A 12,922-nucleotide genomic window follows, 5' to 3' on the forward strand; every position below is an offset into this window, starting at 1 on the left:
CACGCGATGCTTCCTGGGAATTGAAGTTTTAGGTTTGCCTCCGCGGTGGAAACGAGTCCCGGGAGTTGATCGCTGCATAGAGTCCGACAGCGGCCTGTTGGACTTTGTAGTCCTCGTGCCCTCCGCTACGGGCGTTCTTGGGGAACATGGCCACCCCGGAACTACAAGTCCCAGAAGCCTGTGCGTGGGGGAGTGGGTGGGCGGGGTTGGAGCTGTGGGTACCACCTCCTCTGCAACGCCGGGGCCGGGAGTCTTAGAACCGAGGGCCCGCAGGGGTCCCCGCGGCCGCTGCGATGCAGAAATACGAGAAACTGGAGAAGATTGGGGAAGGTAATGGAACCACGAGATGTTCCTGAAAGGTCCTTTTCTGAAGACCCTGCTTGCAGTCCCAGCTCCCTTACCGTCAGCTATACCTGCAGGCTCCGACCGCAGCACTGGGCAAAAGCCCTGGCCGCTGAGTCCAACACTCGGTGCAGACACCAGCCCTTCTCCCTGTGTTAGCATCTGCCGCAAACTCTTGCTCCTAGCTTTAGCAGTCTCTGTGGACCGTTTTTTCCTAGCCGCGGCACTTCCTGCATTTTTCACCCCTAGCCTCAGCATCACTTGCAAACCTCACCTGGAACCCCTGCTTCAATTCCCTGCAGAACTCCCAACCTTAACATTTTTTTTGCAGGCCTTTACCGCTCTCCTAGATGACTCCTCGATACTTCCCGACCCACCCCCACCCCCACCCCCCGAGCTTATGGCAGATTCTCCCTGCAGCTGGAGCCTTGAACCGGTTTAGGGACCTCCACCTTAGCATCCTCACTCACAGAACTACTCCATACCTAGCCTTCACCTGAAAACTTGCCCTTGCACACTAAGATGTTGAGGAGGATCCTCTCCCTCACCCCCGACCTTCCCCTAGGCACCTATGGAACTGTGTTCAAGGCCAAAAACCGGGAAACCCATGAGATTGTGGCTCTGAAGCGTGTGAGGCTGGATGATGACGATGAGGTAAGACAGAGGCATGGGGGGAGAGGTGCAGGGCCTGTCTGGGGTGGGCTGTGACTACTGTCCCCTTGCACATTGTAGGGCGTGCCAAGTTCAGCCCTCCGGGAGATATGTCTACTCAAGGAACTGAAGCACAAAAACATTGTCAGGTGAGGTCTCTTGGAGGAGACAGACCCCCATCAGACTGGACTGTATTGGGATGCTAGAGGCCAGCTTGGGGATCTGTCTGAGTCTTCCATTCTCTCTAGGCTTCATGATGTCCTGCATAGTGACAAGAAGCTGACGTTGGTTTTTGAGTTCTGTGATCAGGTGAAAGAGGGCTGGGTGGTGGGAGAGGTTAGTGCTCATGGGAGGGTATAGGAGTCCAGACTAAAGCTGAACTCTGTTCTCTGCTCCACACCCTCATCTATATTTAGGACCTGAAGAAATATTTTGACAGCTGCAATGGTGACCTGGACCCTGAAATTGTGAAGGTGAGGAGAGAAGTGTCTGGGATTTATGGAGTTAGGGTGTGCCTAGGATATCCATCAGCTCTCCTTGAGTAACAGGTTGAGCTCCTGGAGTACCAGAGAAAATCTGTTTCTGCCTTCCAAGGGCTACTAGTCTTAGTGAACATTTTTATTCGGTCTCCTTTGACTTGCACAGTGTCTGATTTCAGTGATATCATATGCACATAAGAAATATCTCATGGGTTCAACAAATACCAGCCCTGCGTAGTGGCAAATACTTCTAACTTTAGCACTCGGAAGTCTGAGGCAGGAGGATCTCAAAACCAGCCTGAGCTGCATAGCAGGGCCTTGCTTCAAACATCAGGGCAAAAACAAAACAAAAAGATTAGAGTGATGGCTCAGCAGTTAACTCATATTAATTACTCTTGCAGATGATGAGTTCAGTTCCCAGCAACCACACAAAGTGGCTCACAACCACTTGTAACTCCAGATCCAGGGGATCCAGTACCTTCTTTTGGCCTCCAAGGGCACATACCCCCCCTACACACATGCATACATAATTTAAAAATTAAGTAAATCTTGACAGAGAGAGAGTGAGCGAGAACAAGAGAGAGAGAAAGGCAAACAAAACAAATATATGCTGTAGGTTTTGCTTTTTACCAGGCACTTTTCTAGGCCCAAGACCAAGTACCGTGGCCCAGGTTCCAAGGGAATCAGGTCCTGAGTAATACTATAGCTTTGTATTTGTGTTGATGGTCAAGGTGTGTGTGCTAAATTGCAGCCATGTAGGGAAAACCAGCATGGACTGGAGATGCAGGAGGGCCCACCAACCATCAGTTAAGAAAGGTGTGAGGCCGGGCAGTGGTGGCGCACGCCTTTAATCCCAGCACTCGGGAGGCAGAGGCAGGCGGATCTCTGTGAGTTCGAGACCAGCCTGGTCTACAAGAGCTAGTTCCAAGACAGCCTCCAAAGCCACAGAGAAACCCTGTCTCGAAAAACAAAAAACAAAAAACAAAAAAGGTGTGAGTAGCAAGGAAAACTTGGTTACTGTTGTACCTCTACTACCTAGTGCATGCAAAGCAGAGTCTCACAAGTAACTCGATGAGAGGCTGAAAAGATAGTTCATTTGTTAAGAGTACTTGCTGCTCTTGCAGAAGACTCTGTTCCCAGTATTCATATTGGGTGGCTCACAACTACCTGTAACTTCTGTTCCAGGAGATCCTACCCCTTCTTTTGGCTTCCACAGACACACACACACACACACACACACACACACACACACACACACACACGCACTAAATTACAGAGTAATTGGATAGACTTCTTGACTTGCTGCAAGTCATATGGGCTATAGGACACAGTGGGTCTGACTCCCTCTTCCCTGCCTCTCCCAGTCATTCCTCTTCCAGCTGCTGAAAGGCCTGGGATTCTGTCACAGCCGCAACGTGCTGCATAGGGACCTGAAGCCCCAGAACCTGCTCATAAACAGGGTATTTCTCCGGGAACAGGGAGTGAGGTTGCAGAAGCTGGAGCCTGGGATGGGGAGCATAGTGAGTAGGATGGGGAGAAGGAAGCCGGAGCCTACCTTAAAAAGTATCCTCCGTGTCCCCTTTGTGTTATCTCCCCTCAGAATGGGGAGCTGAAATTGGCTGATTTTGGCCTGGCCCGAGCCTTTGGTATCCCCGTGCGCTGTTACTCTGCTGAGGTGAGCCTGGGAAGTGGTATATGAAACTGATGGGAGGGAGTCCCCCAGGGGCTTCTCTGTACCTCATCTTCTTCTGCTCTCTGAGCCACCTCCTGGACCTCCTTCGAGCTCTCTAAGTGGGAGGGGGGTCCCTGTGGGTGGGGTCTTCTCCAGGTGGTCACGCTGTGGTACCGCCCACCGGATGTCCTCTTTGGGGCCAAGCTGTACTCCACGTCCATCGACATGTGGTCAGCCGGCTGCATCTTTGCAGGTGACACATTGGGGTTCTGCAGAGGTACTGTCTTTCCCAGTTGGGTTGATAAATAGGGTCTGGAGGATCTTTTGTGAGGGAAGGGAGAGGGGCTCTTGGGGCTGGGATTAGAAGGCACAGGGGCACCTTAGAATGACAGGTCCTTCATGTGCTCTGTTTTATCCCTGTTTTCTTCTCAGAGCTGGCTAATGCGGGGCGGCCTCTCTTCCCCGGGAATGATGTGGATGACCAGCTGAAGAGGATTTTTCGATATCCTTCCAGTACCCTTAGCCCACTGTCCTTCACTAGTTTGTAGAAAGGGAGTGGGCATAGAGCTCAGAGCAGGGGTGAGAACTAGCCATTGCTTGCCCTCCACCTTGTCCTTGCATAGGATCACACTGTGGAGAGACGTAGCCTGTTGGTGAGGATGGCACACCTGATGAGGCAGTTGGCCTTAGGATAAAGCAGTAGGGGTTCTTGGAGAAAAATGGCTGGCTGGTCTGTTTGGACCACAAGCATCAGAGGTTGGATTTCCCTAGTCCACTGTAAACACCATAAAAATGGGGTTCATCTCAGGCTGGGCTGGGGAATAGAGCGAGATGGCGTGAGAGAAGAGCAGGAGGGAGTGAGGAATCCTCCCCCTTGTCCCTAGGGTGTAGGTGCAATCCTCCCATGAGTGACCCTTGACCACGTGGATACACTGCTAGGGACCCCGACTGAGGAACAGTGGCCCGCCATGACCAAGCTGCCCGACTATAAGGTGTGACTGGCTGTGGGAGGTCTTGGTTCATCAGAGTCCCTTCTGCTTTCCAACTCTATGCTCCACGCCTCTGGCCTGACTCCTCCTGGCTCTCTCCTGCAGCCCTACCCAATGTACCCAGCTACGACATCCCTGGTGAACGTCGTACCCAAGCTCAATGCCACAGGGAGAGACCTGTTGCAGGTAGGTGCCTAGCGGTAGAAGCAGATGGAAACATTTGCCTGCCCAGGATTAAAACCCGGGGATTGTGGTGCTTGCCCAGAGGGACAGAAAGATGGTGGGCCGTCCTGGTCTGAGTTTGCCTCTGCCTTTCTTCCTCCCTGCAGAACCTACTGAGGTGTAACCCCGTGCAGCGCATCTCAGCAGAGGAGGCCTTGCAGCACCCCTACTTCTCTGACTTCTGCCCCCCATAGGCTCTCTGACCCCTGGTGGCCGGGCTGGGGCCTGGCCTATTTAAGCCTCCCTCACAGAAGGGTGGAAAAGTGGGGTGTGGGATGCTGAGCACCAGCTGTGCTGGGCCCAGCCAGGGTAGAGTTACTCTGGCCCGCGTTTTTCACTCCCTCCATGGACTTTATTTAATTTCATAAATTGGCTCCTTTCCCACAGTCTGCTGATATGGTGGTGGGGTGGCTCTGAAGGGTGGCTGGGGACCCCTGCTCTGACTTACCACCCTATGTGACCCTGCCTACAGCTTGTACAACAAGCTGCTTGCTGTCTGCTCTGCCTCTTTACATGTCCAGAGACTGGGGACAGGAGGCCATGGTCTCCATCCTTTTGACTGTATCATGGCAACCCTGTCTCCACACACAGGCTTATATACTCCTGCACACGTTACTTCTGCCTAGAAGGGCCAGCTACAGTTCTGAGGTAGGATGCTGCTGGCCTGAGTGCACCCACCAGAATGGACCAGGCCTCTCTATGGGTGTCTCCACATTCAGTGTAGAGCCTCCAATCTCTGTCTTCACACTCAGAATTGTCGTTAGGGCAGGAGAGACCCAGAGCTGTGTGGGCCTCTTTTATAAGAACAGCCCTTTCCAATTCCTGTTCACCAGTTCTCCATTGGTTGGGGTACAGTAAAAGAAGGAAACTGGGGCTGAGGCACAGGTCCAGGGGTACCCTCTTGGCAGGAAGGGAAAGGTAGGGCTCTTTCCATCCCACTGTCTCAAGTAGGCTGTCAGCTCCTGTGGAGAGGTTGGAAAGGCCTCTCCCATAGCATGACTTTTGGAGGCAGGACAACAACTTGTGTTCTTGCACGTGGACTAGACCCTCTAGTGTAACCTGCCACTTCCACCTTATGCTGAGCTGGTTAGAACCTTGTCCTGGCTATCCACTGTTGGTACAGTGAATACCTACTGACCATGCCCACGGTGGGCTATAACATCTGAGTTCTGGGCATGGAGAGACTACCTTCTTATATGTTGATAGGAGGTAGGTCTGGTGGTACAGGCCTGTATTCCAAGCTACCAACAAGCCTGAGGCAGAAGAGCTATGAGGCCAGTGTGGGCAGCAGAGTCTGGACAATTTAGTGAGACTGTTTCTAAATAAACAAGATAACAAAAAAAGGCTGGGAAGCCAAATATGGTGTGTGCCTATAATCTCAACATTTGATAGGGGTGGGCAGAAATATTAGGAAACCAAGATCATCCTTGGCTGAACAGTTCACCCCAACCTGAGTATATGAGGCCCTGTCTCAGAAGAATAAAAGTGATGGGGACGTACTTCTGTGGGAGAACACTTGCGTAGCAGGAGTCCTCCAGACCCTGGGCTCAGTCCCCATTACTCTAAAAAAAATTAAAATTAAAATGGGTTTGATAAGCTCATCAACACTAAGGTGCAATTGATTGATCTTCTCTTAAGATTATCCTTCCCCCCAGAAAGTTGTAAAGCCTACCTGGGGCCCAGGTCCCAACTGGTCAATGGATGGAGGTGGGGGGCTGTCACTGACTCTGCTAGTGTGTGACCCATATGGCAAACACCTGAGGCACATGCACTAGAGCTTTATTAGGATGAAGACAGCAAAGGTGTACAGGCTGGACATGTCCAGGAGGTCACGGTGCAGGTCTAGAGCCTTGTGACGAGGTAACAGGTTCGGTGGGAAGCAGATAGTGTCTTGGTGACAGCACTTGGAGGGGTCGGAGGCCTGATGGGACAAGCCACAACACTGGGGCAGGACCCCTCCACCTATTCTGCTCTAGACCTGAATTTCCTCCTCTCGACCTGTCCTGTCCCTTTACCTTATGGGGCATGTCTCATATTACCTGGGGCCCAGACTGAGGTGAGGAACATGTGTTCGATGGCCATCCAGCCCTTCCTGAAGCTGTGGGCAAAGGGAGAGTCAGATGGAGACCAGCCAAGATGGCTGCACGTAGCTCCTAGACCAAGTGTTTAAGGTTTGGCGTGAGGCCTATGACGGTAGGGGTGGCGGAAGGCAAGGGAACTGTTACCAGAGTACTGCCAGAGTGCCTTTGAGAGCTCCTTCTGTTCCAGAAATACCCCAGGACTCTGTCTTGGAAAACCTGGGGGCGAGTGGCAGGAGTAGGTGGCCGACACCCACCTCCCTGGGCACCCGTGGCCGTGTCCTCCCCATGTGCCTGGGGCTGTGTCCTACCTCACAGAGGTAGTCAAGTATCTCCAGGATGGTAAGTAGGCTAGCTCCAATAAAGAGTCCCATCTGTCCCCCAATGTCTCCTGTGGAGGCAGGGCAGAGCGCGGCTGTCAGCTTGCAGTGCCCTGCCCTGTCCACACCTCCGCAGACCCGGGCGCTCCGTACACACCCAGCAGCTCCGACACTTCGTAGGCTGCCTTCTGCTCCACTGCCTCATAGTTGAGGGCCTCAAAGAAGATGTCCAGAACCAGTACGTTCTCCCTGGAGGGAAAGAAACCCCAATTGTTGGCTGCACACCACCTGGTGCTCTGGCCCCTTTCGAGAACCTTGGGTTATTCCCACCCCACGAGTCAGAAAGTTTAAGCAGTTTGCCCAGAGTCCCAGAACCGGCTAAGCTGTGGAGATGAATGCAGCCGGGGCTGTGTGCAGAAGGGCTCCGCTCCAGTTCCCTGCTAGGAGCCCCTGACTCCAGCCTTTGCTACCCTCCTTCGCTCACGCGATGTAGGTCTCGCTGCGGTTGTATTTCTGGGCCAAGTAGCGAGCTGAAGCGCGGCTGGGAATCCGCACCATGGAGAGCTCCTTGGCATAGCGCGTGGTGGCGCACGGATTGGGACAGACACACGTGTCCTTTCGCAGCATGGCGTCTGCAGGCAGGCCGCAAAGCAGGGATCAGGACCACTCTGCCAGAGGGTTGGGGTCAACGGTCTAGTGGATGGGGACAGGGACGCCGAAGAGACATGCCCTTACCCAGGGCTGGGCTGGCACAGTCCTTGTACTGCTGGGGGCTGCACACGGGCGAGTTTCCTAGGATATGATGAGAACGGCCCGGGATCTCGAGAGCGCCCCCTAGAGTACTCCCGTTTCCTACTCCCGACAGACCCCAGCCCCCTTACCAGGCATATGCATCATCCGACACCCACATTTCCGAGCCACATAGCGGGTCTCACAGGCCAGGCGACACCCTATCAAACTATAAGGAGGGCTGGGGCTGAGGTTAGGAGAACCCAGGGGATCAGAGGGTTCAGTATCAAAGTCGGGATCTACAGATGCAGTATTGCAGTCACCCCAGGGTGGTGGCAGGAAGCTCAGCTGTGGGGGGGGACAAAGTCAAGGAGACTAGGTCAATAGAGGTTGCTGGGGTGACAGCCCCAGAACAAGCTGAGGCACTGTGGCTTGGGGTCCGGGGGTCTTCCGAGGAGGGTAGAGGTTTGGGAAGGGTGGGAGGCACAGGCAGGTGAACCAACATACTTGCTGCTGCTGGCAGGACACAAAAGTCTGGTGGCCCGGGGCTGCCCCGAAGCCCAGCTGGTCAATGGCAGGGGGTTCCTCCTGGCTGTGGATCTGCACTCGGATCCCCACCTCGAACGGGGTCTCTTCTGCAGGAAGGGGCTTTTAAGGCCCTAGACACTCCACTCCCAGGAGACACCCTTGGCAGTCCCTCTCCTTAGGATTTGGAAGAGCCAGCCTTGTCTCTTCTCACAAGACCTGCTTTGGGGCTCCTCCCCACACACCTGCCTCCTCTCCTTCCCATGGTGTCTACGATTTCCCAGCCTCGTGCGTGCCTCCACCCTCATCCCTCCTCACAGTCAAAGAACCCTGTGCCCCTCACCCATGTCCTTCCAGATGGGTAGATACTCCTCCTGCTGTACATCCAACATAATCTCCAACCCATTGCCGGCACCACCCTTTGGAGTGGTGAGCAGCTCTGCCCCGTACGCACCGGAGTTGAAGGTGTAGCACTGGCCCATTCGAGTGAAGATCTGGGGGCAGAAAAGGACAGCACCTTGCTTAAACAAGCCTTGGGCATGGGAGCACTCCCCTCCTTGAGCCCCTTCTCTTTGTTTTTGCTGTTTGGGTTTTTTTTTTTCTTTGGGGGGCGGGCATTAGCCTGGGCTCTTCTGGTGCTTGATGTCCTCAAATTCCTGGTTCTGCCTCCAAATACCAAGTACTGGGATGACAGTCATAAAATCATCAAACCCAGTGACAAATCCTTGGATGGATTTCCTCCTCTCCATGTGTTACCTAAGTACCTGGTGTGGGAGGAGGGGATTGGACCTAGATTACTAAATCTAGGTTACCTAGCTGAATTTCCACCCTGTCCTAATCTTTTTTTTCCCCTTTGGTTTTTGGAGACAGGGTTTCTCTATAGGTTTGGAGGCTGTCCTGGAACTCTCTTTGAAGACCAGGCTGGCTTCGAACTCACAGAGATCCACCTGCCTCTGCCTCCTGAGTGCTGGGATTAAAGGCAGGCGCCACCAATGCTCAGCTAATCCTGTTCTAATATTTTTAATATTTATTTATTTATTATGTGGTTGCTGGGAATTGAACTCTGGACGAACAGCCAGCACTGTTAACCTCTGAGCCATCTCTCCAGCCCCAATCCTGTTCTAATCTTAAGAGTCTCTTTTCTCTTTATTCCTTCCTTCCTTTCTTCTTTGAGACACATTCTCTCTATGTAGTCCTGGAACTTGCTATGTTGTGTAGATGTGACTGGCCTGGAGCTCACAGGGCTCCTCCTGCCTCTGCTTCCCAGCTCTGGGATTAAAGGTTTGCACTGCACTTGTCTTTTGTTTCGGACCTTTTGAAACCGGGTCTCATGCAGCTCCCCCACCCTCCCTGAAAGAACTGTGAAGCCCACATCTCAATGCCCTTAGCCTCATATATAGACATGTGGGATGAATGGGGAAACCTCCCCACTCACTCCAAGTCCCCTGCCTCTCATCAAAGCCCTGGGTGCAGCTACAGGGATAATTGGAACAAAAAGAAATGGATCTGTTATTGTCCTCCTTCAGGGTGGCAAAATTCACATTAGACAGAGGAAAGTCCTCTCCTAGCAGATAGGGGTCTTCTGCCTCAGAATAGTCCTGGGCTATTTAATTTTACCCTAGGAGCAGTGTCTCCACCAGCTAGCCCTTGGCCCTGCAGCCTACATGCGTCAGTGTTCTTGCTGAGAGGCATGGCCAGGTGCACAAATGCCTAATTGTGAGATGGAGAGAACCTCCAGAGGCCACTTCCTGGATAGACTAGACAGAAGGGCTTGGTGTATCAAGAGCCTGTGACTGGCAGGAAAGAAGGAATACCCAGGCAAGGGGTGTTAAGGTTCCCTGTTTTGGGGGACAAGGCTGAAGATTGTAGATGCTGAGTCTTAGGGCAGCTGGCTCACCACTGTGAAGTTCTCAGGCCCACAGGGTTGGCCACGATAGCGGCAGTCCAGCAACATGTCCTCAAGGGAGTGGCCGGCTCTGGCGTAGAGTTGTGCCATGTCGAAGGTGGGACTGGGCATGAAGCCAGGTGGCGCGGGGGGCTGGCCCAGGGCACGAAGGTAGGCAGCATGCTCAGCAGGGTCCAGGCCCAGCAGCGCTGTCCCAGCCCAATGCAAGTCATTGGGTGTGAGGCGTGAGCGGCGCAATGGATTGATATTACACAGAGTGACAGCTGGGAAGGTGAGCTGGTGGCTCTCACGCTCATCTAGGGTGGTCTTATGGTGGAACTCCCCATAGTAGCGCACCCGCTCAGCCACCTGGTAGAGGAAGGCAGCCAGCGACAGGAGCACAGCCGTAGCCCAAAGCCCACGGCGCAGGGTCAGGCCTCCAGGGCCAAAGACGTGGCCCAGACCGTGCATTGTGCAGCTGCTGGCGAACACTCGGATGTCTGAGGCCTGCCGCTGCCGCTGCCGGGCCTCCTCCAGTCCTGAGGGGGGTTTCATGGCTAGAGCCCAGGGAAGGGGCTGCTGACTTGGTACAGGGCTTCCAAGGAGTGGCAGGGGCTGCTCTATAGGGCTAACGGGGGACTGAGATGGGATTCAGGTGGCTCAGCAAGGAATAGGGAGGAGAGAAAAGGAGAAGGTAGAGAAGGGAGGAGCCAAGACTGAGAGGTGAGAGTACTGGCCTGGTAGGACTGGATGAGATGAACTTCGGTCCAGCTCTGCCTTCCCCAGAGCAGGCGTTGGCTCCGTGGGGCTGGGGCTCTGCAGTGAAGACCAGGTAGGGTGCAGGAGGTAGTGGCAGGCAGGGGCTGCAGAGCGGGACTGAGCCGAAGCTGCTGCAGAGGATTAGGTTTCAGCATGAGGGGGGCTGGGGGGCCAGAGCAGTCTAGGGGGCAGGGAAGGTCCCTGGGGCCCCAGGCTGAGCCATTAGTGCAGCCTGGGGGGAGTCACTGCTGTCAGAGACCAGAGGCGCCAGGAGGAAACCGCGGCGATGATGATGGGTAGAGCTTGAAGGAAACCCAGACATACTTTGGGGTTGGGGATGCCTTTGGGGCCCTTTAGGCTCCCAGCCCCTGAATGCCAGACCTGAGGGTTGGCTGCTGACTCTTGGTCCAGCTCCTCTCTTCTCTTGCCTCTCCTTCCCGTCCATGAACTCACCTGGCATCATTTGCTCCTTTGCAGAGTCGATCTGGCTCTTGACCAAGCTAGAGAGTGGTGGGAGGTTTGGCACAGCAGATCTTCTCTTCCTATGTCCCCAGCATCCTAGCAACACTGAATGATCAGGGCCCTCTTGAATGGCCTTCTGTGTTCTGAGTGTCCCTCTCTGCCTGGTGACCCAGCCCCACCTCCTCATTCTCAGACCCTCCTGTTGGTCAGGCTATCTTCCTTCACAATGACTATGGACTCTCCTGCTACGCCCAAGGTATCCAGGGTATCCTGTGTCTTTACATCTTCCTCTCTCGATTCGAATATTCTAGGGAATCATGACCTCCAGAACCTGGAAAACTTCCTCATTTCTGAAAGTGACCTAAGCCATCATGTGGAGGTGACGTCTTTTAACTATGTCTTCTCTGATGACCACTAAGGATTCCAGCCTTTCAATTCCAGCTTTGCTATCAATGTCATAAACTCCCTGAAACCCAAGTTTCTGGATTGGAGTCACTGCCTTGCTAACTTGACAGATGTGACCGGATCCCCCAACTCCCCCACTAACAGCAGTTATGCCATTTTGTATTCCTATTAGTCTTGATCAGGGAGTATGCCTGGAGGGGATTCCAGGCCCCGAGTCATCTCCCTGCACCCTGCCATAAGGCAAAGGCAGAATGTGGTCCAAGGCATAGAGCTACTGCTAGAAACTCAGAAGGGAAGAGGAGGCTGGAGCTGCAGGGGTGAGGTGTGTGCTCCCAGAGCTGGAGGAGCCACACACAAGCTCAGTGCTAGCTGGCTTGGAGGAGTACAAAGAACTCAGATGAGAGGGACCAGTAGCCCAAAGGCATCTGAACAGGGGACTGCAAGGCCTGCTTCTTGTCACCAACATGCTCTGCACTGGGTAAACTCTAATGTCTACCCTCATGTTTATCCGGGATTTGGGTAAAACCTTTGTAGGCTCAAGAGTAATCAGATATGCCGGGCGTTGGTGTCGCACGCCTATAATTCCAGAGGCAGGCAGATCTCTATGAGTTTGAAGCCAGCCTGGTCTACAGAGTGAGTTCCAGGACAGGCTCCAAAGCTACACAGAAAAACCCTGTCTCAAAAAACAAAACAACAACAAAAAAGAGTAATCAGATATATCCACTATTTACATACAACTTCTAATGTTTTATTTATTATTTAGTTTTTGGGTGTGTAGAGGATAACTTGTGGGAGGAGTTGCTCATATCTTGGGGGATTGAACTCAGGGCCTTAGGTTTGGCAGCAGGTGTTTCTCATTGGCCCCAGAACCGTATTTATATTCTGTGTCTTTGAAAAACACTGGAGACCAGGTTCATCCGGGTGGCTTCTGGCCTTGACTAGTGGGGACATAGTTCCACTGACCATCAGTCACAGTGTGCTGTGACCCCATGTACACTGGTCCTCGTAGCAAGCACTCAGGGCTCAGTCTCAGAAACTGTCCCAAGCTGAGGCTAGGAAAGTAACATCTTAGGAAGGATAGGTGACTTAAAATGGCTTGTGGCACAGATGTGACCACTTTCTGGGGCTACTACACTGTGGTTTTTAAGGGAGTCACTTAACTCTTGGAAAAGGCTTTGGACAGCAAGCCCAGCTAAGCTACTGTTCTCTACTTAGGGGCTGGCAGAGCCAGGCCAGGGTGACAGGGTAGGGTTGCCAGCCACTGACCACAGCCACAGGACTAGGGTCACTAGCCATTGGCCATAGGATCTCAATACCTGGTGAGCAGCCATTCTCTGGCTGCCAGGGTGCTGAGAATCACACCAAGTGTTATGTACACTGCTAGCCAGGTGACTGTGTGCATGA

At 53.3% G+C, this 12,922-nt stretch overlaps 2 protein-coding genes across 2 annotated transcripts; one reads left to right on the forward strand and one right to left on the reverse strand.

The window, feature by feature from the left end:
* Window positions 1-200: 200 nt before the first annotated feature.
* Window positions 201-5,699, forward strand: Cdk5 (cyclin dependent kinase 5). The gene is made up of 12 exons (XM_027428445.2): window positions 201-330; window positions 908-996; window positions 1,075-1,142; window positions 1,242-1,302; window positions 1,410-1,466; window positions 2,837-2,932; window positions 3,073-3,147; window positions 3,301-3,397; window positions 3,577-3,646; window positions 4,076-4,136; window positions 4,239-4,319; window positions 4,463-5,699. Exons 1-12 carry the CDS (start codon window positions 294-296, stop codon window positions 4,547-4,549), a joined length of 879 nt encoding a protein of 292 aa, XP_027284246.1. The 5' UTR covers window positions 201-293; the 3' UTR covers window positions 4,550-5,699.
* A 448-nt stretch (window positions 5,700-6,147) lies between these two features.
* Asic3 (acid sensing ion channel subunit 3) lies at window positions 6,148-10,797 on the reverse strand. The gene is made up of 11 exons (XM_027428443.2): window positions 9,905-10,797; window positions 8,351-8,501; window positions 7,990-8,117; window positions 7,635-7,830; window positions 7,489-7,545; window positions 7,238-7,385; window positions 6,911-7,002; window positions 6,745-6,824; window positions 6,581-6,652; window positions 6,395-6,453; window positions 6,148-6,276 (listed from the first exon to the last, which is right to left on the reverse strand). The coding sequence occupies exons 1-11, from the start codon at window positions 10,445-10,447 to the stop codon at window positions 6,198-6,200; spliced, it is 1,605 nt and encodes a 534-aa protein (XP_027284244.1). The 5' UTR covers window positions 10,448-10,797; the 3' UTR covers window positions 6,148-6,197.
* Window positions 10,798-12,922: the final 2,125 nt, after the last annotated feature.

Source organism: Cricetulus griseus, chromosome 8 (genome assembly GCF_003668045.3).
Source record: "Cricetulus griseus strain 17A/GY chromosome 8, alternate assembly CriGri-PICRH-1.0, whole genome shotgun sequence".
Classification (NCBI taxonomy): Eukaryota; Metazoa; Chordata; class Mammalia; order Rodentia; family Cricetidae; genus Cricetulus; species Cricetulus griseus.

Bases quoted from the DNA above. Each gene is read 5' to 3' on its own strand.
- Cdk5 (XM_027428445.2), top strand. From the start codon at position 294: ATGCAGAAATACGAGAAACTGGAGAAGATTGGGGAAG. The intron at 997-1,074 runs GTAAGACAGAGG...TGCACATTGTAG, and splicing joins GGCTGGATGATGACGATGAG to GGCGTGCCAAGTTCAGCCCT. The intron at 2,933-3,072 runs GTATTTCTCCGG...ATCTCCCCTCAG, and splicing joins AGAACCTGCTCATAAACAGG to AATGGGGAGCTGAAATTGGC.
- Asic3 (XM_027428443.2), bottom strand. From the start codon at position 10,447: ATGAAACCCCCCTCAGGACTGGAGGAGGCCCGGCAGCGGCAGCGGCAG. The intron at 7,546-7,634 runs GTAAGGGGGCTG...ATCATATCCTAG, and splicing joins TCGGATGATGCATATGCCTG to GAAACTCGCCCGTGTGCAGC. The intron at 6,825-6,910 runs GTGTGTACGGAG...CTGCCTCCACAG, and splicing joins CGAAGTGTCGGAGCTGCTGG to GAGACATTGGGGGACAGATG.